Source organism: Corapipo altera, unplaced genomic scaffold, assembly GCF_003945725.1.
Source record: "Corapipo altera isolate COAL_440 unplaced genomic scaffold, ASM394572v1 24, whole genome shotgun sequence".
Lineage (NCBI taxonomy): Eukaryota > Metazoa > Chordata > Aves > Passeriformes > Pipridae > Corapipo > Corapipo altera.
This window is the reverse complement of record NW_020884903.1, coordinates 3,810,093-3,824,531: the sequence shown is the minus strand read 5'-3', so window position 1 is coordinate 3,824,531 and position 14,439 is coordinate 3,810,093. Positions and strand designations below refer to the sequence as shown.

Here is a 14,439-nt window from a genome sequence, read left to right as displayed (position 1 = left end):
CCGCCGCCCCTCACGGCCGCCGCGGCCCCCGCGCCCCGCCAGCGCTGCCGCCGCGAAAACCTGGATCTGGCATCGCCTCCGCGGGACCTGCGGCCTCTGGGCCCCCCGCCCGCGGCCTGGAGGAGGGGAAGGGGCTGCGGGGCGCTGCGCCCGCGGAGCCAGGGGGCCTTTTCCCGATCTTTCCCCGCGTTCCTCGGCGGTGCTGGAAGAGCCCGGCCGCTGCCAGAGCAAGGGCTGGCACTCCTGGGTCTGAAATCCCAGGCTGGCACGGCCCAGGTGGTGGCTGCCATCGTGACTGACCTGGGGGAGCAGCGCCGGCAGCCTGCCCGTGCCAGCGGGGTGGGGTCTGCGGGGGGGCTGCCCGCGTGTACCCCGACATAGAGGGCACGCACAGGCACAAACACCCCGCCTCGCCTTCTTAACAAACAAAATGTCCCTGTCCACAACTTGTCACAGCAGCACACGGGCCGTTTTTTTCCATTGAATATTCCAAACTGTATCAGCTGAACCAGAAAATGAAGCTGTCCAAACAGCTCATGATAATGTTTAATCTGAACGTGATAACATATCACCACAACAACAAATCTCAAAAAGAAACCGTATCCTTGTTCCTTCATTTACCTCCATCTTAGGTCCTAAAATGAAACTTCAAGCTAGACAACCTTATAATTGTTCCTTCTTGCTACAAATCTCTTGCCTTGTTAACTGGCATCTCAATGCAAAAGCAGCTGTAAAGCACCTGGCTCCTCCTAAACTTCCACTGGGTAGAAACCACCTGCACAACTCAAACGTGATCCTTGATACACTGAGGCACAAGAGCACTAGAAAAAGGATAGGCATGACTCTGAAATCCCGACATACTTTCAGCTTTTATCTCCAAATATTATTATTCCCCCATACTTCCAAAGATGGATTACTTAAAAATTAGTATTTTGATAGCTACATATGTGTGTGAAATCCTGGTCTCAACTGAAAACAAAGAGAAACTGCCATCAACTTCAATCAAACAAAACAGCATTTTAATCTAAAAAGTCTTGAGATGCACATGGTGGCAAAAAAGAAACTGGGTTTTACAAGCAGATGGATTTAGTTTAGTTTTTTTTTTTTCAGTGACTCTCTTTTAATGGTTGGAAGTGCTGAAAGTGGTACTGTCTACTTTGAGCACACACCAGAGGAAGGTGAAAAGGGCAGGACCCAGAAAAGAAACAGGTACTGCTCCACCTGTGGTTGGGTACCTGGAGTTTTCAGGAGATTCTGGAATTCGAGTGCCAGATATGTGGGTTTATGGTACTCCTTGATCTAGGCTCTGGAAGCTGTTTTTATCTTCCTTCTTAAATAGGTGGGGGAAGTGGTGGTGGGGAGGAAGGCAACACAAATAAAAATTGACAGGATCTGCCAGTCTGAAATATGCATTTTTTAAGCATTACTGAGCTGCATTTTTTAGGACAGACTATTTTTTTTTCTATTGATATTTTCCTGCCTGAAGAGGCAAAAAGCACCTGAGATACAGATAGGTTTAGAAGCCCAATTCAGGATGACTGCTGTTTTTGGAGGCTGTCAGACACAGGATATATGATGAACACCTTTTGTGAAGAGCAGTCATGTTTGCTCCCTGGCACAGCACTGTGAGGGCTCAAAACTGAACTGTCTTGGTTAGAAATCACTCCCTGGGTCTGAATTTTCATAGTTCTTCAGTGTCAGAAGCCATAATTTATGATGCACAAGATTTGTGTAGCCATATTTATTTCCTATGTAAATACCTCAGTTTGAGACCTAGGTCCCGAATCTGGCTAGTGTCAATCAGAACTAGGAGCTAAATCTGCCTTGTTTCTTCCCCTTCTCTCCTCAGCAGTTTTCTTCCTGCACGTACTAACATTGGGATTTTTGGTGCAGATTTGTTCCCAGCTTTAAAACGGCTCAGTGCCAATAAATAGAATTTGACAGGATCCTGGTATATCCTGCTTTTACCTTTCTCCAAAAGAGGGAAAGTGTTTCTCATTTCCTCTCTCCCCCTCGAAAAACCCCATGACCCCTTTGGGTCTCTTCCTCCTGAGAAAAGATCACACAGTTCAAGAATGACACGCGCAAGCAACCTGTGCCCAGAAAGAACTTCTGGCTGTAATTATTATATTCCAAACCCTCCTTTTGCTTTTCCCAAACACAGCACTTATCCTGACATAATCGAACTACAAAATCCTAGAAGCAATAATAAACACAAGAGAAATTTTCTCCCCCTTGGGGGACAGCTTTTTTTTTTTTTCTAGAGAGAAATCACAGCTATCACATGAATATGTCTCCTCTGCACACAGATAAATCTAAAACTCTATAAAAGGTTTCAGCAGTGCTGCTTCACCAAACCAGCTTCTAGTACAAGTTGTACATGGGAATAAAAACAAAATGCCAGACAAAGGCAAAGAGACCCTTCCTCCTCTTCCCCTCTCTTCCCAGGCAACCAACGTGGGATCCTCCTCGAGTTCCTAGTCCTCCTGAAAATGAGGTATTTCATGTTGCCTCTGCTCCTTCAGATCAGGCAACATATGTGTACATACATACATATATTTATATATGCACATATATATAAATATAAATACACACTGAGTGGGTAAGTGTGTGCAAAAATGAGATTCATCTTCTACTTCATGCTCAAGCTTGGTGCTGTCCCATCATGAAACCAGGCCATACATCATAAGCCCTCGTGGAGGGAAACCAGAAACACCCTTATTTCCTTTTTCCCTTTGTGAGTTCCCACCTCATGTTGCACTGTTTGTGAGCCTCAGGCTGAATGCTGAGGAGCCCAAGTTGCTTGTGTGAGGCCATGTTAGCATTCTTGTACGGAAGAGGATTGACAGACCAGCTGAAGCCAAGTTCAAGCAAACAGCCACACTGGGTGGCCACCCCTGCCACGAAGTCAGTTTTGTTTCTCATGCCTATTCTGTTTGCGGCAAGGAGGGACAAAAACCTGGTGAGAATTAACAGGGAGATCCTACAGATGCAGCTCGAGAGACCTGGTTGTTCCTTGCCCCTCCAGTCCAGAGCAGGACTGATGCAGAGCTTTTTCTTGCAAACATGAGGTAGAGGTGGAGAAAGTTTCTCTACAGAAACCCTGCACACCCTTTGCAGACCATCTTCCCTTTACCCAGCCTCTATTGTGGCTTTGGTTCCGTTTCTCAAAAAAAGAGCAAATGGAAAGACGGAGGTAATTAAAAGCATAGGGGGGATCTAAGCAACTGGTAAAGAGATTCTTCCTGCTTGACACTCTTCCTGCCTCAGGGTCTCAACTCTCTGCTGACACCGTCCCCAAGTATGGGCACTGCACTAGGTGGGTAACACCGTAGTGACCTGACCTGCTTCTCTGCACTGGCCTCTCTTTTTCATGTAGCCCATCACTGCGAATCCGGATATGCAACTCACCAGCACTTGTGGTTTTTACTCCACCTCATCATCAAACTAGGGTCTGAAAAGAGAAAAATAAATCGCTATTTGCATAGGTATTCAAGAAAAATAATTCTTTCTCTTTGGTAAGTTTGTCTCTCTGCAGATGTCAAATATTAACACAAAAGTACACACTCTGTGGAAGGCTACATTTGGAGTTTTATAAGCTACATGAACAAGGAACCACAAAAATTGTGGCTCTGTCTGTATTAAAAACACTGAGTAAGAGTCCAGAAAATACAGAGCACATACTTTGCAGAGAAGTGAATGTTATGCTAAAAAAATCTAACCTTCATCCTTTTGTTTAAACCCATGACATTAAAAAAGTCATTAAAAGAATTTTGAGAGGAGCTCATCTGTTTTGAGAAGCAGGATGGGAAAGATGCCAGAGAAGGTGAGGTATGCATTTCCACAGTGACTGGGGACCTGATCCTGAATCACCTTCACATCCATGGATTAAGGACAAATTCACTTAGGCAGAAGAGGGTCAGGCAATGCTAAGGGGCATGGCCATGCTCTGAGTAGTTCCTTGGCTTCCTGACACAGTTTACTGTTCCCATTCCCATGCCATACTCCTTTACTTGGCAGCTGTCACCATGTAACTCACCTGATAAACCAACTTATCCCTTGCCTACTCCTCTCCCACAAACCACAACCTGCCTCATTTCTGTGCAGCACAGACAATCAGCAAAAGGGAGAAAGGAGGTGAAGCGATTTTTGAGAAGACTGTGAACTAAATGTAATGGAGTCTGAAGAGAAAGAAAAGTTTTCCAGAGAAAAGCCGCAGGCACCAGCCCACAGAAATGACAGTGATAGCCTTTTGCCCCGAGAAAGCATTTGTGAAGGAAAGGATTAGCTCTAAGCAGGAGGCAGATGCTCCTGGGGAAGCCTGCATGGAAAAGCATTAGGTAAAAAGCAGATTTGCAGTATGACTGCACTAAAGAAAGAGGGCAATCCTCTTTCATTCAAGCTAGTTATTCCTTATCCAAGCTAGTTATTCCTCATCCATATCCTGCAAGAAAGCAGAGGGAACAAGGAACTTCTGCTATGTCCATTGCTATCAGCTCAGGGTTTCCCTTTAGATTCTTATTGGTAAAATAATTCCGGTGTTTATTACTTGTCTTTTATAACTAGACATTCCTTATCTATGGAGACTCGCATGGCAGCGCTCCACACATGTCCACCTGTTGGTACCAGAGGCAGAAGCTGCTGATTGAAACTAACATAAATCCAGCAAGGTCCCAATAGCATTTAAAAGACTAAGTAACCTCCTGTGGTTTAAATATTCTTACATATTACAATGAAATAACATTGTTAAAATGACGTGGATGCTTTTGCAATAAGCAAAAGGAAAACCTCGTTTGATGAATTTGCAAGACTGTTACAGGATATCTTACATTTTTGGCAAAACAGGAGGCACTTTTCTGACAATATCCCAATTTATGGAGAATTTCACCTGGCTGGACGCTCCAAGGGCACTTTCCCCTCTTCTTCCCCTGCAGCCCCCCCACCTTCCCAACCGAGCAAAGTAATACATTCCCATTTTAAGGCAGTGGGAGATTAGTTCTAATCAGATGTTTAGGAGAGTCCTCAGGATTAAACAGATTTAAATAAAGCCAGGCAGAACATGCTAATATTGCCTTAATTTATAAGAGAATTCATCAATAAATAGTCAGCTAGAATTATAGCTAAGTTACCATGTTCAAAAAATGGGGAAAGTCTGTACAGGAGACATGTCCTGGATTCTCTGCTACATGCTGACTTGCAGAGTGGTAACAGCAAAGCCAAATCATTTGTCTGCAGCTTATAAAGGGTTTTGTCTGTCATATAAAATTTTACATTTAATAGTAAATGCTCAGGCTGATTATCATGATTTCCCTATTTGGACAGGAATAAAAAACTGGAAAGAAAACCAACTTGTGAGACACTGAACATATGTGAGATGTGCCTTAACCTCACCTTTAACTCCGAGGCACACGCCTGAGCAAAACACTCACAGTCACAGCATGCCTGCCTCCACCCCTAGTCATGACAACATTCTGCCGAGCTAGACTGTCTCAACATTCACCACAAACACATCTGACCTGTGATTTTTGTTTGTATTACCCCTTTGCCTTTATATAAATGTTGAGATACTTTTTAGTTTCTTCATTATTGTTTTAACTCCTCCACTTGAGAAATTAAGCTTTAGCTATCCCAGCAAATGATTGATTTTCAAAAAAAAAAAAAAAAGAAGAACGTCTTTACATAGTTAAGTTACTGGCATTCAAACTCAAAGTTATGCTCTAATTCTTATGTGTGCCTGCATGGTCAATGGTATCCCTTAACAGAAAATTCTTACAAATAAAGAAGATCCACTTTAACATGAATCAAGGAATTCTGTAATTGCTTCCTAGCTCTGTTTAAAGATCCCAATATGTAACTACACACAAGAGCAACCAGGAAAAATTGGCTTCTGGAAATAATGTTGCCAATATGTGGGTAGCCTCATGCACTCACACCCTGATTTATATCAATAATATTTAGCACAGAAACACAGCTTTTGCTTGACTGCATGACTATCAAATCCAGATAAAATATCAAAACTGACTGAATAAACAACAACACAGTATTTTTCTCCTCATCCATCTACTTTTTGAACCTATACATCTGCTTGTAACAAATACCTGTTGAGCTATGGTCCGCTTGGCCTTTTGTGACATAGATCTTAAGTTTCCTATAGGTATTGCTGTGCTATATTTGTGCAAAGCTTTGATAACTTTGGATTAAACAGCTCTCACATGTTTGCTCATAATTAAATAGACATAGCTTGTTGACCCACGCGGTCCTTTCCAAAACCAGGTTTATGTTGCAATGTTGTAAACTTCCACGCTTTCATGGCATGAATTTATTTATTTCTCTGGACAGATAAAATGGTAGATATGAAGACACAGCAGATACATTACTTATATAGATGACTATTCCATCTGCATATCTGTGTGGGAGAGGGGAAAAACAATTGTAAACACATGTGATACTTTTCTGAAAAGTAAGTCTACTTTTTTCTCTTTTTTCAGCTGCTTTCTTATTTACTTTACTCCCTGCTAGTCTCAAAATTACAATGAGTTAATGAAATTCAAACTCATATGATTTTACTGATCTTATTTTTAATAAAATCAAAAGTTTTTTCCAGCACCTATTTGTATAACATGAATTAGACTTTTTGGAGCAAATATTTCTCACAGGATCATTTCACTTGGGATGAAAGGTGATAAAAGCATTGGTGTGTGCATGAAGAAGGGGGAAAGGTTTAGTAGTCCACAGAACTTGCAGACATTTTGGAACGAGCTATTTAATAATAAGTTATGAGGAATCTGTATTTTCTCACATACTTTGGGAAAGAAATAGTTTGTTTTTAAAATAAAAATGCATAATGTGAAAAAACTTCCTAAAATATGGCAACATTTTCTCTGGGTTTAAAGTTTCAGCCTGATCAACAATGGTGTCACGTTTCCGTACAATCTCCAAAATTACAGGCACATTTCTTTTGGGCTTGGTTTTGGTGGTTTTTGGGGTGTTTTTTGGTGTTTGTGTTTTGTGGAGGTTTCTTTTTTGTTGTTGTTTTTCTTTAAGAGGAACCATAAAGCTTAATGCCTTTCAACTGCCTTAAAATTTTAAATCTTAGTGTCCAAATGATGGAGTGCAATGCTATGCAGAACTATCACAGCAGTGTCTGAGGTTAGCAATAGTACAAGTGCAAAAGAGGTCTAATCCAGCAGTCTCAGCTAATGCAGCTGCTCAGACACTGCACTATATGTTTTAAAACACTGAGAGGGTTTTAAAAAGCTAATAGCTAATTGGAATATCTAACAACTTAAAACAACACTTACCTAGCCAACCCATTTGCCCACCAATCCTAAAACATTTAGAGGCCTCTAAATCTACCTATATGCAAACTCTTCCTGCTCAGAATCAGCTATAGCAATCTGCCACCCACATCACTAAACACAATGACAAGATTATGCTTCCATGTCTTTGCAGCCTATTCTTCACAATATGCAAATCTTCAGGAACTGCATTTCTCATCCTGATGCAACAGCACAAAAGCTATTGTCTTAAGAAATGGTTTAACCTGTCAACAACACTGTCACCACAGTTACTACCACTAATGAAGATATGATCATAACCTGCCACTTAAAGATCATTAAATACATTATGACTGTTGTATTCTTTTACATAGTTCTTTTACATGGACACTAATTGAGAACACTTGATTTAAATAAAATCATCCATTATAAATTTTCATTGACAAATCTTTTCTTAACCTTTAGAGAGCTTAGGGTGCTGCCTGTTCATGTAGGGAAAACCAGCTATTAACAGACAAACCCTGCAAACATTTATCAGAAATGCAAACCAGTGTAACACTGTATACAAAGAAGAGAGCTTGGAAGAAGCACACAGGGATGCTCTGTCTCAACATGTAAATGACTTACATTAAGCTAGGTTAAAACTGCACAGTACCATTCAAATGCTTGTGGTCCATGCAACAATTTATAGTGTGTTTAGGAATGAACAGCTGTACATTCAGAAAGATTCAAGGATTACATCTGCAAGAGGCACACAGTGGATGACAGAAGTTTATTCTATGTCATTTATTTTTAAATAGTTATGAAATAGACAGCAAATGCCCAAATTTGAGTTGCTTATGCATCTCAGATGCAGCTCTTCTGCATGTGTATACCATCATAGACTCCTCCCCTTTGAAAGCTTAATTTCTGGATATATTTTATCTGAGAATGACCATGAGTTGTCAGACTGACCATGAAAACAAAACAAATCCAAAAAAGGAACCACCGGCCCCACAACCCACCCCAAATTGGAGCCCCAGAACATATCAAATAAGGTATTCCTCATACAAAGAAAAGTATTCCTGTTATACTCACAGGAATTTGTGGAAAACAGGATTGACACTCGTTCACCTCCATTCAAGAGAAATGAACACAATCTGGCAGAGATAACAGAGAAGAGGGATGAAGAAGGTAAGACTGGAAGGCTGATATCAGAGGAGAATAGGAGGAGCAGGATTTATCAGACCAGGGATCCCCACAATTGCCTGCAATGACCAGGTGAAGCACATACTGCACCTTGTCATCCTGGGCCACAAGGGCTGCAGGTTTCTCCTACAGCAAGAACACTGCAAAGGGCTGTTGGGGACAATGTTGTATTCAGAATTGCAAGTGAGGGCCATTGGTTTTCCCTGACAGAAATCAAAGGCACTTCTCTGCTTTCCAGAGAAGTACAAGAGACCTCTCCCATGACTAGATAAAAATATTTAATATATTACCATCTGAACTGTTTCACCTAATCTAATAATTCTGTCTTGAGATGCAGCGAGCCATGTGCAAATGAGACATGAAAGAAATCAATAGTTTTGAGCCACCAGAACAGCCCGGCTCTGGTAAGAGCATGACTGCAGAAATCAACAGCAACAGCCAGACTGGTCCAGCTGAGAGAGCAGTGCAACTGCCCAAGGGGAGAGAGGGGACCTGGGGATTCAGAGGTCCCTTTCATCATGCTTCCACCTCATCATGGTGAGCTGCTGTTTCTACCATGGAAGTCCCATCCAGCAGAGGGAAAGGCGGCAGAAGATGGCAGACGTCCACACACCTTTTGGAACCTGTTCCTTCTATTGTGTCAGCAAACAATAGCCTCTCCACTAATCTGTGAATCTCCTCAGGCTCCCTTCATGCCTTTACCATACTGCTTTCCCAGCCCAAGTTACCTTCTCTGCTATTTACAGCTCTCTGAATGGTTAGATTATTTCTCTCTACGCACCACAAGAAGGTAAGTAGAAAAGAGAAAAAGATGTTACTGAGTCAAGTGCCTAAATTTTCAAGCTTAGCTTGGTTACTTTCCATATGTTATCTCTAAAATTTTATGTGATTTATAGCATGAGCCAATGGCTGACTTCTGTTAACTGCACAGAGCACACAGCCAAAGATTAACAAAAAAATGGTGCTGTGGTAAAATACTTCCAGTACTGCCAAATTCTGTGTTTCCCTTCCTGTAGACTCTTATTAATTTCAATTCCCTATGGAAACCTGAATTAGTGTTAGTATACAATGTACATTACATAATGTTGGAGTTTACATGTATGGCATGTTGTTGCCAGGAACTTCTTGAACATGTGTGGGGCCATGAGCAACCTGGTCTAGTGGAAAGGGTCCCTGCCCATGGCTAGGGGGTTGGAACTAGATGGTCTTTAAAGTCCCTTCAAACCTGAACCATTCTATGATTCTATGATTCTTCTCTATGTCTTTTTGAAAAATACTGAATGGATAGACTGCACTTCAAAAATTCAAAATATTGACAGACATAAAAATACAAATGCTACATAACTATTAAAGGATTTTTTAAAAATTATAATATCAAATTTTATGAACTAAATCTAGCAGATGACTGTTCTATTTGTTGTTGAAATCATGATGGTAACTTAAGAAGTCATTCTTTATACTGAGCAATACTCTGGAAGTATTTGGATTACTTATAAACTAAGCAAAGCAATGCTTTATTATTGTTACACAATACCAAAATAATGTAAATTTTTTTTTTTTACAGCTTTCTCTATTTCAAATGTACACTCTGGTGTTTTTCAATTTAAAATTTGTTATTTACCTGGTACATGAAAACCTTGATTTAAGGGTTAAAACTGTACACATTATGCAAAACTCTATCATCAATAACAATTTTAAGCAACTGCAGCAAAAGACTGAATCTTATAAGTCAAAAGTGGGGTGCAATGCATCTCATTCTAACATGGATGTTCAATATATCTAATTACAAAAATTATTAGATTATTATCTAATCAATTCCTCCCTTGAAATGTCTATTTCGCTTCACAGATTATAAATGGATTCAAGGTGAGTTCATCTAGAGATCTAATAATCAGTGCCCAGAAATCACTGTGAAATGGAAGTAAAGGTTACTGGCAGGAAATACAGCTGAGGAGCTGCATTGCATGGCAGGAAGCCAAAATTAGCGTATTCTCAATGATGTGTTGATAACTTGGAAAAGTAAAGGTGCAGAGCTGGTGACCAGTCAAACTTGCTGGTCACCAGCAAATGAAAGAGCTTTTGCATGCAGTTTAGCAGCTCTGCTGATGGTTCATCATTTTTAGTGGTATTTATGAACCCACCTTTTTTCTTAAGAAGTTAATGCTAATGTATTTTAATGCTTTTCTTCACTCAAAAGGCATAGTTCTTTCAATACAGTGCTGTTCAGTTTGGTCAATAAGCCATCCAATGACCTCAGGCAATGAGAAAATCCATATAGGCAAGCAATTCACATCCTCACATCTCATGAAAGCAACCCCAACTTTAGCGATGCTAAAGGTGAAAGAATGAAAATGCTTCAACTGTAAACTACTCTGTATGTATTCACTACAGGGATTGTGATAATAAATTATTTTTTTAAAAAGAGCTGGCATTTTTGCTTTTTAAATTCCTCCCCCTCTAAATTCTACCACAACTACAAGCTAGTAAAATTTGAATAAAATGCCTTATGTGCACTGATGCCAATACATATGAAAATTAGCATTTACCTATCAACACACCGAGGTAAGCCTGAATTTTCCTTAAAATAAAAATGAAAAGCAAGAGCTTCCCTCTTCTCCATGTAGAATTATGCAACTAAAAATCTAAGGTAATAGGTATGTTGTTGGTTTGTTACTGACAAAATATGTACACATTAAGATTTTCTGTCCTTTGGTATGAAATTACCTCCTATGGCTCTCTTTCCTATGCTTTTAGGATCATTCTTTCTTTCCATTACCCCTTCACCTCCCCTCTCTCCCCCCAAAAAAACCCACTAAAACCAAACCTTTGCTCTGTCTGTGTGCCTGTCCCATGTCTGAGTGAATGAATGAGCTGTGTCAGTGGCATATATTCCATATAAGTTCAGAAGCAATCCCTTGGCAAGTTTAACATTAAGAAATTAGGTTTTACTTCACCAGAAAACTAAACTAAATGCAGTTCTTTGAACTGACCTGGAAGGGTAACTCAGATAGGCCTTATTGTTGCTGCCCTGGGCACTGGTGGTGCAGCAGCATGACTCATCCAGCCCAAAGTCGCAGCACTGCTTTTTAGGAGGGCAACTCAGGGATGGAGTGTAGATTTAAAAAGTGTTTTGATGATGGCAGCAGCCTGCTACTGGTTACCAGTTCTTCTGGGAGCCTAGCAGTGTTCAAGAGAATTCATTTAAAGTTAGTGTCATAATCAATCCATCAGCTTTATCATGGACTCCCCACTGCCCAAATGCTGTCAGAGTATTCACCTTCACTGGCTGAGTTTCTGTGAAGTCTGGTGAATGCACCAGAAATTGCCTTAGGATCCTAGGCCTGTAAAGATTGCCTGAATCACACTTCAGACATTTTTTCTCCAAATGACCAAACCTTTCATCAAAATGCAAGACAGAGACTATTCAAAATCTGTACATATTTCTATGAAGTTAACTAGATAATGCATATGCCCAAACTGAATTATTTTACATAAACATCAGCTTGAAACTTTAAAAAGATGACTATAGAGTGCTGCAATGAAATTACAATGGACATTGTGAAATTTTAGCTATCATTCTGCAGCTCTATCCCCCATTTTGTTTTGCATTTTTGTTACTTTTATTTTTGAGCTCTTTTTCACTATTAATCCCAACTTCTATAACTTGTATTAAAGAATATTAAACCATATCAACCCACTTACAGAGCAGGCATACATGTCCTCAAAAATCCTGCAAGGCAGAACACAGACAGACCTATACCACAGAGTAGCCAAACTTATGATAACACACAAGGAACGACTTTCAAACATGAAATTAGGATGTTAAGGTCACAGAATCTGTTAATATGCTCAAGTGATTGGAATCCACCTGCAATTACTGCAGGCTTTGTCATGCAGTTTCAGTGTGCAAGATGGACCTTACTCTTAGGTACTCCCATTCTGGGGTAAAAAGGGTGGCAGAAAAAGAAGGACCTGTATTATCTGCATAAAAATGCCAGAAGACTTAGGTTCAAGCTACTCAAAGTCAGCATATGTTTAGCAAGACTGGTTACACTGTAAAATGACAGCCCAGTGATTAGATGACCTACACGAAGAAGCTGTTCCCTCGCCAGGCTGCTCGATGGAACAGCAGCTGCACTCTAGTTTTAATCTTTAGCTCCTGACGGGTTGGACAGCCCAAAGATGAACTGTTCCAGGTGTTCTGAGAGGCATGGCAGAGCTGGGCACACAGAACTGTTTTGCTTTGAGCTTGAAAAATCTGCAGCAAATAGGATTCAGTACAATAGCCCAGAAAACCTATAGAGACACCAATGAGGGTTCATACAATTTTCCACAGCAACACAGAGAAAGTGCTGATCATACCATGCCTTGTTTCATTTCAGTGAACAGCTAGGCAAAGTCAGGTAGACTGAATACATCCTGTCTACAATTACTCTGTAATATCACTGACATTTTTATTTAGATAGCTATCTTTAGAATAGGAAGTAAGTGCATTAAGCAATACCACCTTCCTTTTCTTTCTGCACCCTGATCTCCTTTACTTGCTTTCCAAGTCTAATTGTCAAGACTAACGTATTATTTTATGAAAGTTTACATTATCTAATTCTTATAGATGCCTTCTTTGATAAATATATCTCTTTTCTTTTTTTAAAAAATTCCCCCTCCTCAAAACCACCCCTCTGTTCTGTAGTTTCTTGCTTGAGGCCTCTTCAATACCTGCTGTCCACTGTGACAATCAGTGCCAGCAGCATCAGTTTTGCAGGAAATCATATAGATGATTTCACACAGTTCTGTGACAACTCATAACCATCGTAAAAGAACAATATAAACTTTGAAACCCCCTCCCTCCGACTTTTCATGCTCATAAGAGGTGTCAGCTCTTTTGATACAGATGATACACATTTCAGAAGATTGCACAGCATATGTAATTACATAAAGATAGGAACTAGCCCTTTGAAACCCTCCTTCCTGATTTATGGGGCATAAAAATCTCTCTCAAAAAAAGCAGTAAGTAAGACTCCCGTTTCCTGAAAAACTTCTGCTTACAGATCACTATATGAAATTCTAAAGAGCAACCCCATTTCTCAGTGCACTTTTTAAAAGGCAGATTAGGTTTTAAATGATCCTGAACAACAGAAAAACAGACACACCCTAGCCTCAAATATACTTTCAAGAAAAACTTGATTAAAGCTGCTGAGGGAAAAAATTGGGACATTGTGAACAAAAGCAAAGGTATATACAATGCAAGCCTGATGTTAATAGACAGAGCATGTTGTGAGGTGTCTACTGTTCCTGAAAAAACAGCTGTGCAAACATGGAAAGCAAAGCATTTTGATTTTTTTCCACAAAGCGAAGTGTATATATATATATATATTTTAAAAAACTTTCCCCATTTTGCAGTACCTTACCAACATCTTAGAAGCAATGATAATCAGTGCATTTCTGTTCAAGTACAGAATGAGTAACCTTCAACCTAAGGCTGAAGGCCAGGTGACTAACCATAGAGACATATTTACATTGTTATTTTTAAAATACACTTTGTTTCATATGTTTCATTACAAATTTTTAGATTCCAAGTGTGTAACAGGAAAATAAATTAAACATAAGAAACATGACTTATGGTGATGATCTCAGAGTTAGAGCATAGGAGGGGCTTGGCTGTGGAACAAACAACTTCTGGAGATGTTCCAGGACAACAAACTCTCTTTTTTTCAATTAGATGATCTAACAGACCCCGTGATGATCCAGCACAACAAACAAATTGTCTGAGGACATGCCAAATAGTAAAAACAGTAAAACATGATTTTTGTCTCTTAGTTCTAGGAATTTACTCTCATTAAAAGGGGGCTCTTCTGCAAATAAAATCCAGTACTGTAATACACAGCACTGAATTCCACTCTTGCCCTAAAAAATGGAAAAAATTTGCTGCAGGATATTAAAAAGTTTAATATAGGGACTGCCCTTCATCAACACA

General features: G+C 40.1%; 1 protein-coding gene across 2 annotated transcripts in view; it reads right to left on the bottom strand.

The window, feature by feature from the left end:
* GNAL (G protein subunit alpha L) overlaps window positions 1-14,439 on the bottom strand; it is a 188,678-nt gene that overhangs the window by 117,968 nt on the left and 56,271 nt on the right. Inside the window, exon 1 of one of the 2 annotated variants that reach the window (XM_027650999.1) lies at window positions 301-1,376. The exons of the other annotated variant lie outside the window; for it this stretch is intronic. Within the exon in view, the coding sequence (XP_027506800.1) occupies window positions 301-379 (79 nt within the window). The 5' untranslated portion in view covers window positions 380-1,376. Of the gene's footprint in view, window positions 1-300; window positions 1,377-14,439 lie in introns of those variants that run through there. 2 annotated transcript variants of the gene reach the window in all.